The 10,530-nt window shown below is 41.0% G+C and overlaps 1 protein-coding gene across 1 annotated transcript; it reads right to left on the reverse strand.

Annotated features, from left to right (window-relative positions):
* Positions 1-974: 974 nt before the first annotated feature.
* pnp6 (purine nucleoside phosphorylase 6) lies at positions 975-8,594 on the reverse strand. Its single transcript, XM_035155769.2, has 6 exons — positions 8,425-8,594; positions 5,223-5,392; positions 5,022-5,125; positions 2,416-2,591; positions 2,141-2,331; positions 975-1,369 (listed from the first exon to the last, which is right to left on the reverse strand). The coding sequence occupies exons 1-6, from the start codon at positions 8,451-8,453 to the stop codon at positions 1,173-1,175; spliced, it is 867 nt and encodes a 288-aa protein (XP_035011660.1). The 5' UTR covers positions 8,454-8,594; the 3' UTR covers positions 975-1,172.
* Positions 8,595-10,530: the final 1,936 nt, after the last annotated feature.

Genomic DNA, 10,530 nt, shown 5'->3' on the forward strand with positions numbered 1-10,530 from the left:
ATTTCTAAATATATCATCAGATTATTGATACAGGGCTTGATTTAGATTAAAACTTGTATTTCCTTCCATACTCCAAAAATACAATAGAAAAATGTAAATAAAACTAATTAGATTTTTAGCTAAAATAGGTATTTGTCACGCAGCATTAATAACAAGTGTTCGCAGAATAATAGAAAGTAAGAGCCAGTCAGTCCCGATGATCTTATTCTTGAACTAAAAGAAAAACATTCTGTACTCGCCCAAAAAAGTGAAGCCAATGCATAACTGCTTGAAGCCTGTATTCTCTCGGGTGACCAGCAGAGGGCGACTCCACTGGTAGCAAAAAAAGTCAGTTTCTATAGAAATCTATGGGAAATCTACTTCTCACTTGATTCATAACGACAGCAGACATTTATTTCAAGTAACTGATTTCAAGTAACTGGTCCATTTAGAGTCAAATAGATGATAAAGCACCTTACGCATTGGGGTGTGGATACCATGTGATTGACAGCGTCATGCAGTGACATCGAGCGCTCAGTCAGGCTCCGCCCCCTGCTCCTCCAAATATGGTTACTTCTGGTTTCAAAAAAATACGATGGCGGAAATGCAACCATCAGTCAACTGGCTCCCAGTATAATAAGGATACGTGGCGCCCTCCATCCCCTGACTCCCCCAAGCCTATCGGACCTTCTCCCTCTCCACAGCTCTTCCTAAGCCCTATGCTCTTCCTCGGCTATATATATGGTTTCAACACGAGTCACACGATGCACCGTTTATCATTGAAGGTGCAGCAGACATGCGGGGTAATTGTCAGGTGTGGTTAAAGGTGCGGCAGAGCGCGCTTCTCACCATGGCAACCACAGGCAAAATCAAGGCTCGCTGTGGTCTGTCAGTGAAACACCCTTTGTCGGCTTTACTCACTATTTAAGTGTTCAAATGGTCTGAATTACTGATGATTTCCACATTTTTTACCGACTGGACCAAACAAATAAAAGCAATCTTTACGTTTTATTTAGACATTTTGAACAGTGGCTAACTGGCTCCTTCATCACGACTAACCTCTCAGTCCCATGATTAAATATCAACCTATTCATCCCAACGTGCACATCTCCCCATCTTCACACATTTAAATCTTACATTGAAAGCTATATTTACCCCTATCACCAATCACTTTTTGTTAAGAACCAACAGTCCTAGATCTTGGTGATGAGGTGGCTGACGAGCCGCTCCAGGTCCTTGGCTCGGTACCGGGTGGTCTCCAGCACCTCCTTGTGGTTTGCCTTCTCATGGCTGTCGTAATCTGTCACCGCCATGTTGGTGACGAGGGACAGACCCAGGACACGCAGGCCGCAATGACGAGCCACCACCACCTCGGGGGCTGTGCTCATACCTGGAGGAGAAGAGATAAATATTAAAACCTCTTTAAAAAACTGTGATTTATTATTATTGCACTTCCATTAAACATTAAACTTGACGTATTATAATGATTATTCTTTAAAAAATGTATTTCTCTCCATCGTCCACAGCCACAACATGAGAGAGACTGACAGCTGCATCATTTCACATGTTTCTGCCGGGTTTGTTCTGTCTGTTTAATCTGCAGAAAAGTGATGTCGTCTCTGTTTTATTCATAGATTCTCAGTTCCGTGTAAACAGCCTGAACCTGAATAAGACTGAGATCATGGGCGGTAAGCTGTAACACAAATATCTGTATTCATACTTTCATTCAGACTTTCTCTCGCCAATTTAACTTGACTCTCCTTACCTTTAGCTCATCATCAGTCGTGTCACGTAAGGTGCCACCTGTGCAACATGAATTAAAGCTGCACCTTCAAATGGACCCTATAGAGGATGAGCCTGAATGTCCTTAGACTACACCTCTGTGTTCTTAAAGCATGCAACTCTATTGATTTACACTTGTAGCACATCCACATCGTGTCGAGTCATGCTGGTTTGGCTACTTTCAGTTTCTATCTCAGAGGGCGATACTGCAGATAAAAACCACATGCTCAAATCCTCCAGAATGCATTATCTGCTCTCATCTGAATAATATATTCATGTTTGTTTGCACAGCTCGTCTCCTTCTGCAGATGCACCATTAAGAGGCTTTCCCACAACATATCAGTATCCCTCTGTGTGAGCAGCAGGGAGCTGTACTAACCCACAGTGTCAGCCCCCAGCAGCCGCAGAGCTTTGCACTCTGCAATGGTCTCATATGACGGTCCAGCCACCATGCAGTAAACTCCCTCCTGCAGGAAGCTGTCGCAGCCCTGCTCCGCTGCTGTTTGCTTGGCCAGAGCCATCAAGTCTCGGTCATATGCGTCCGACATGCAAGGGAAACGATTTCCAAACCTGGAGTCACAAGACAGAAAGGAATATGATACAGGAATGTGTAGCTTTCACTCTCATGTTCCTGCCTCTGTGTCTGTGCTGCACCTCTCATCATTGGGGCCACAGAGCGGGTTCTGGCCTGCAAAGCCCGGCATGTTGATGTGGTCCTTGATGAGCATGATGTCTCCCACGTTGTAGTCGGTGTTGAGTCCACCGCACGCATTCGTCACAATCAGGGTTTCCACACCCAGCAGGTGGAAGACTCGCACTGGGAACGTCACCTGCAGAGAAAAAACAATGTTCTTCTTTTACCGTCTTGATAAAACGTATCACAGGAGAAATCAGGATTTCAAAAGGCGACAGCGTCTGCGTGCGGTGATGTCAGTAAACTCCAGGATTTTGATGACTGCAGGTTTCTTACACGTCTGAAGTGTTTCTATGCAAACCTTTATAAATGGCTGGTAAATGAACGTTACTACTTGACACCGCAGTCACATTTGAAAATAGTTTTTTTTCCTACTTCACGTCTGTATAAAAGTCTTTAGCTTGTTGGAGCAGAAATGTTTTCAAGTACCCAGTTTTCTTGAGAAGGTCAGTGGCGTCATTTTGAAACGTGGGATAGTTTGATTTAAATTAGAGTTCCATTGATATGGATCTTTGGGAGCCGATGGTGATATCAATGTTCGGCAGTAAAACAATTCTAATGTACTTTATATATATTAAAAAACAATTTGTCAGTGATTCCTAAGATGTCGTTATGACAAACAAATGTAAGTGAGGCTTGATAGTTTACAGCTTAAACATAAAGATATAAAAAGAAAACATAAATACAACCAAATATATACAACTTGAATCAAGAAATACATTTTTTTATGTGAAATATAAACATTGATTCACACGTTACTAACATTTGCCAAAAAGCATGACCACACATTTTGCACTTCACCTGTAAAAAGATGATTTTTACTCCTTAAAGATTATTTGTCTCCAACATTATTTGTCACTTCTCTGTTCAGGGTTTGATTTTGTTTTCGTTTTCCAAAAGACCTCATTGATCATAACACAAGACAAAGTCTGTTTCAACTTCAGAGTCGAGACACTTTGGGATCATCTTAGTTTATGTTGATGTTTCAACTGGAAATATTTAATATATCATGTGTCCAAAGTCTTAACTGGAAACCAGAGAGTCATAATGCTTCTGTCCTTCCGTATTACTGTTTGTATAAAACTGTATTTTATGATTCAGTGGAATTATAGGGATTATCTAAGTGGAGGTGGCACATCGTAGCTGGTGATTAAACCAGGAGGCCGTGTCTCCATGGACCAAAGGCCGTCGGCCATCCTGACGCACCGAGAGGTTTCCTCACTGTCACATGATCATTCAACACACTTTGTAAATTGTTAGCCAGAGTTGTGCAACACACCACTGTCTGTCAAGCTCTGGTCAAAGAACAGTGGAAGACACATTTTATACAACCTGATGTGATAAAATGACAAACCTGAGGATTAATGTGTCTCTTGGAGAAGTTTACTCTGAAAAGTTTTATCTAATGATTTGAAGAATGTTGAATTTAAACAACAATTTGTTGCATTTACCAAAACTGTATCTACAGCCAGTCTGGAACTGAAAGCTCCTAAAAGTAATGAGGCACAAAATCAATTGAGTCTCGCAAAGAGGCTCCTGCTGTGACAAGAATAATCAAGTGAGTTTGTGTTCACCTCCACAGTTTAAAGATTAGGCCTCCGCCCACAGACGCTGTGAATACTTTTCCCAAAGTGATTGACAAAGTCAGAGTTTAAACTTCCAGCTGCACTTCACTTATCCTGGATACAATATCAGCCACATCAGCAAGGTTTGGAAACGCAGCGGGACGTTGGCTGGGGACAGAAATTCAGGGAGAAAGACGCTCACAAGGCAACGTGATGAATAACAAAGGCCGGCATCTAAAAATAATGTATTTACAATCCATCAAGCACTTTTTGAGTAAAGCTGCCGACTTGACTCACTTGTACAGATCAGTTAGATTCATCCCTCGGTTTCCTTAACTTCATCCCTGAATTTCACTTATTCTGTTCAACTCCATGACGTCAAAATCAAAATAGCAACTTGTCTTGTACTTTTGTTTGTTTTGTTTTTTGCCAATTGCTAATCAGCAAAAGTCAGTGTCATCTCTGAAGTTGACTTCATGCACCTTCCTTCTGATCAGTCACTGACACTTTCCACAGAAAGTCCTTGGACCAAACCAGAGACACTTACTCATCTGTTTCTAAATGAAAGCTTGTGTAAATGTTCTGCAGCTCATGTGGATGATTGATAAACCTCACAAGCTGGTTTCCTGCTCAGGTACATCCTCAACACTTTCCTGGCAAAAGTTGAAGAAGCTGCATGTTTCGAAGGTTATTTCACAAACCTAATTAAAAGTATACTCACTGTGGATGTGATCACAGGTAAACCTGTATTGTCTCCTTGACCTTTGTTTAGTTTTAATTATATAAGTTTGCATGTTTTTCCTGTGCTTGTGTGGGTTTTCTCTGGGATCTCCACACAATCCAAAACCCTGCAGATTGGTGTTGGGTTAAAGGGAGTCTCTAAATTGCTTTTTCTCTTTTGACGGATGACACAGGTGGAAGGCATTTACCATTTCAGTTTAAAAGCACAGAGGTGTACTCAGCGATGTCGAACACTTTATACTTTACATGCTGCAGCTCACCGTTTGCATGTTGTAGCCCTCGTAGAAGTGGAAGCGCCCCTGCATACAGACGCACTCGCGGCCCTGCAGACTCCCGAACACCAGCTGCCCGGCATGACCTGGTACTGCAAGATTACACCGACAGTATGAGCTGGTGCAAGCTCTGTCAAAACACTGATCATTCGCCTTTTTCATGAAATGCAACGGACAGAGACGACCTACCGGTGCTGGTGGGGAAATTAGGGATTTCCTCATAACTGAGGACGGTCTTGTTTTGCAGCAGGTCAGCCAAGCCGCCCAGGCCGGAGCCACAGATGATGGCCACTTTCGGACGCTGCTCTGTGTGGTCCCTCAGCCAGTCCGCTGTCTCTTTGTACTCCTCATAACTATATCTGAAAAGAGCAAAATGTTACAAGACTATAGCTCTGATGACGTCTTTGTCTTTACCCAGAAAACTTCACAGTGTGAATTCAATGTGTGTGGGACAGAAAGTCTCCATTATATATTTGTTTGGGGCGAGTTCATCAGCAGAGGACGGTTTAGAATTTATATAAATATAAAGTATGTAGAAGTTATAAAAAAGAAAAACAACATGAGTATCAACAGCAATATAAAGAAGATTTACATTCACAACAGATAATAATAAGAAGAGTAGACTGACGGGCAGAGAACACACAGGTTCAGCTGTTGTTTTAACAACTGGGAAATAGTTGAGCTTCTGCCAACAGGAAAAGTGAGTTTGGTTTTTGCACTGGAGATGAGTTGACAGTTTATACATAACTGGTTTTACTGGAATATCCTGATGACAAATGGAGTTCCTCTCCGAACAAGATATGATGAGTTACTAATATAACAGATCCGCTGAGGGTTTTTCCATTTGTTTGCTTATTTAACTCAAGATCAAATACAAGGTAAATATTTCATTACAGTAGGAATGTTTGTTTTGTATGTTTTTACCTTCGGACCGGGTGGAGTCAAAATGACATAATTGTGCATAATATTCCAGCCAACAAACTGCATGAATGACAATGATTCATTAAACACAAACTATAATGACACTCAGTTAAGCACACACCTCCACCAAGACCCAACAGCAACCAAGTTGCATCAATTCCACACACTTATAGATATCATATAGTTTGTTTTCATCAAGCTCCATGAATTATTTCCTGGTAAATCAAGGAAAATGTGATCCACACAAACATTGAATGGGTTCTTTTGTGACCGGTACCTCATTCCTCCACCAACTATTGTGTTTATCTGTCCAGTAGTTGTTTGTGTAATCTTGTTGATTAACAAACATACAAAGCAACACACAAACAGACAGGAGGGAACAAGAGAGGTGATAAACAGGAGGCGCATTTCTGTTTTGTATAAAATCCGAAAGGCTCATTTCATTCTGCAGTACAGACGGTGGTTGTCATTACCAGTCTGTCAGTTACAGACATTGTTCTTCAACCTGAAGAATTACTACAGGGGATCATGGCAGCGCTACACACAAACACACACACACACACACACACACACACACAGACTTTCCACTTGGATGAGGAAAGAACCCATTCACACTTGGTGCAGATTGGGATCAGGTGGACGGATTGAGGATTCATTTTCTTAATGAAAACATGAGGTACATTAAGTGAACTGATATCTTTGGGTTCTGTGAACCTTGGTGCAGCTTGATTTGATTTAAGGAGACTGTGCTCTGTCATTGTAGTTGTTGCTGGAATGTGCAATAAAATTAGTGAATGTAACTTTGAGTAGAGATTTTATCATAAAAAGCTTGAAAGTTATTATAACCTGTTAATGACATGGGAGAAACCCAACATTCAAAGTCAGTATAATCCAACATTTGTGTAGAATATTCAGAACATCGTGTGGTTGGTCAAGTAGTTAGACAGTTATGTAACTACCCCGACTGGTTCATTTGAAAACAGTATACAGAGAATAGGCTATTTGAGAGAGAATCAGGCAGTTACAAGCAAATATCTTTAGGTGAAGTGTGTGTGAACGTTCTTTGTATCATCTGCCTCCTGAATATTCATACTTGTTCTGTCTTTACATACAGTCACTGCTCACTATTCACCGAAGCACAAGACAGGAGTGATCGGAACCTTGCATCAAAGAGCTAATGATGAAACAGCCAGGCCCAGGTCCAACCTCTCTGTTGGTTTGTTTGTTTGTTTGTAGGAAGATTTTGTGTAAAATGTGGCTCAACTCGGGCTGATGGGCGCTGGTGCAGGTAAGCGCCCAACCTAGTGTTATTTTAGTTTTATAGTTATGCACAAATAAACTCATGTGTGAAGTTAAAAACATACCAAAACAAACATTCCTACATCATGAAATATGTCCATTGTATTTTCTTAGCTTGAATCAAATAAGAAAACCAGATGGAAACTGATCTGTTACAAGCATCTACTTATCATATCTTGGCATTTGGAGTTTTTTAAACTTTATTTATCTTCACACACTCAACAGCACAATGCAATTTATGACCTGTTGCAATAATGTTCACCTTAAGAGCCGGCTGCCACTTCACGACTCCACATACATACAGTATGTACATGTATATATATATATATATTTCACTTTACTTTACTTTTTATTTATGCATAAGCGACTAACACTAATTCATATGAGCACGATAGTTGAGATACATGTACCAGAGTCTGCAGTCCCAGGCAGGTGGATGTTAGAATGAGAACAGACAAACTTACAGCTATATGATAATTATATTTGTATGTATTTTTAAGTTTAAGCTAGTGCTCATCGTTTATCTTTTTGTGTTCAATCTCTAATATTGTGTTTAATTTTTATCTCCGTGCAACAATAAAGAATCTTGATTTGGTTGAATTCTGCTTCGCTATTTCCCCCCCACAGTAACAATAGGACTAATACTGATGCAGGTCACACACTCCGCAGGCTGCGTCGTTATGTAACAGGAAGTGATCCCCTCCTTCCCCCGGCTCTCTGAGGCCTGGAGCTGTCCGCGGTGCTGCCGGGACTTGGTATTCAGGAGCCGGAGCGAGGAGCGGGGCAGGACCCGGCCTCCCCTCCTCCCTCCTCCCGGATCAGATCCTCTCAGTTTGGTATACACATGACAGCACGTCCCGGGGGAACAAAAAAAAACAAAACACACACACACACACGCGCGTTTCTGAGCAGCCCGAGCTGTTGCTAAGCTGAAGCAGAAACACAGGAACGACCTGTTGACTGACATTCTCGTTAAAGGAAGGAATTCAACGTGCGTGAAATGCGAAGAACTGTGAATCCCACCCGACGACGTCAGAGAATAAAGACTAATCGAGAATAATCCTTAGAATAAAGCCTCGTAACAAAGCGTCGCCTCTCATCAGATAGAACAACGTGCACTCTGTCAGTGTCAGTGTCAGTGTCTGGTCTGTTCTGGTCCTGCGGGTCTCACCTGCCGCTTGAGCAGGACGGAGCCTCCATAGCCTCCAGACGATGAGCGGGACCGTGCGTGGATCAGAGCCGGGTTCGTGTCGCTGCTTGACGGGATCTTCTGCCGAGAAGGTGACGGAGGATGGAGACTGCCGAGGTCACGCTGCACACTGACGTCAGCGCGCACCGGACAGAGGAGGAGACTAAATCCAGTTTTCCAGCAGAATGAGCTGCTCGCTGAGGCGTGCACGGACAAAAACACGCACACACACACACACACACACACACACACACACACACACACACACACACACACACACACAGAGACAGACGAAGGAAGGACAAGATTAACTCTGAAACTTCTGCACAACATTAGAGAATAAAGGACAACATGACTGTACACGTCACATAAACATTATAAAACACTTCAATGCAAACAGATAATGCCAACTGGTTCTCCTCTCTGTCTCTCTCTCTCTCTCTCTCACACACTCACGCACGCACACAGGCTGTGCAACAATTCAAAATGCTGACACATGGGTTGGATGGAGAGAATGAAAGTGAACAAAAGAAAAGAAACGAGTACGGGCCCATTGAAAGCTGCAATTACAGGTTGTAACCACAGAAAGAAAATTATCAACCAATACGTTCGTCTGTAGAATATGTTAAACTCTTTATAGTCTAACAACAGGATGAATTGCAATAAGATGATATTCTAAAGATTTTATTATTTTATTATCTAATTCTTTGAGTTATTGGGTTGAGTTATTATCTCTGGAGATCAGGTGTTCACTTTCTTCTCTTGGAATTTGGTTTTAACACAGTTTAACTTCCACAATAAAAAACTAACACATAGTGGATATTTTAAGGACTGAGTCAGTTTCACTTTGACTTATTCTACTGTCAATAAAAAGGTTTAAAACGATTTTTGCTCCCTGTCTTATTATTATATGATATTACATCTTTGTATTGTTACAAACTCCTTCCTACCACTTGTATAAAAGCAGCATGGGACTTTATTTTACCTGTTCTAATAAATGTTTTAAATGAGATAGTGAAATGAAAACTCGTTTATACTCGGCAATGGGACAAAACGTTTCAGTCACTGACAATATCGAACAAAAACAAATTCTGAGAGTGGGGCCTCATGGGAAAACTAGGGGGAAATAAAAAGGATGATTAACCACTGTAACTTATCAGTACATGTATTAATACATGTAATAAAAGTCATAGATTGAAGTTAAAACATTCCTTCCTGCTTTCACGCTGACTGGGCTTTCAAATCCAGTTCTGTAGACCCACTTGCACTTTTAATGACCTTATAATCACAACCTGCTGGACACACACACACACACACACACACACACACACACACACACACACACACACACACACACACACGTGAGACTTGTTTGAAATGTGAGCAAGTAGAGACATTATTTCTTAATCTGTGTCTGTGGATCATGTTGATGTTTCAGTAGCAGATCGTCAGAATGTGTGCGACTGACTTTCTCTCTTATGATTTATTAGTATTTGTTTATTTAAACCTGGTTTGGAAACAAGAGTACAATTTAAAACAGTTATGTCCATTTATTTCTGCATCCAAGTTTTACTTCACTGAACATTTTACTATATTTTTGCAGATTCACATTCAATTTATAAGATCTAGTATTAGTATCATCGACAGCATCAATAATGATCGTAATAATTAAAATAATAATAACAGATCAGACATCATTACCTCTACACCTTTTTAAACTAAACACCGACTGTCATAGGCAGCAGAGTCCAAATCTGTCCCTTGGAAGTCACCACATAAAATACAGTTGCACTAAAAGGAAGATAAAAGGAATAAAAGGAGTTAAAACAACACAGCAGCACCAGAGTTACAAATCACATGTTAAAAAATCTTTCCTATAAAATGCAATTAATCTAAAAGTAAAAGCTGTGTATAAAATATGCCAAACGCGTCGATTATACTACTGTATAAACTAATAAAATGTTGAATAATCAAATAAATAGTAAAAAAAATTGCAGGTACCAGCCATTCACTGTTTGGACCAATCAGGGAACAGCTTACTGCGCGGTGGGCTGAGTGCGTTGCCACAGCAACAGACCACAACGCAGT

The sequence above is a fragment of the Hippoglossus stenolepis genome, chromosome 5 (assembly GCF_022539355.2).
Source record: "Hippoglossus stenolepis isolate QCI-W04-F060 chromosome 5, HSTE1.2, whole genome shotgun sequence".
Lineage (NCBI taxonomy): Eukaryota > Metazoa > Chordata > Actinopteri > Pleuronectiformes > Pleuronectidae > Hippoglossus > Hippoglossus stenolepis.

Excerpts from the sequence above, each read along its gene's own strand:
- pnp6 (XM_035155769.2), bottom strand. The coding sequence starts at position 8,453 with ATGGAGGCTCCGTCCTGCTCAAGCGGCAG. Across the intron at positions 2,332-2,415 it reads TGTGGCCCCAATGATGAGAG|GTTTGGAAATCGTTTCCCTT; the intron begins GTGCAGCACAGA and ends TTGTGACTCCAG. Across the intron at positions 1,370-2,140 it reads GCTGGGGGCTGACACTGTGG|GTATGAGCACAGCCCCCGAG; the intron begins GTTAGTACAGCT and ends CTTCTCCTCCAG.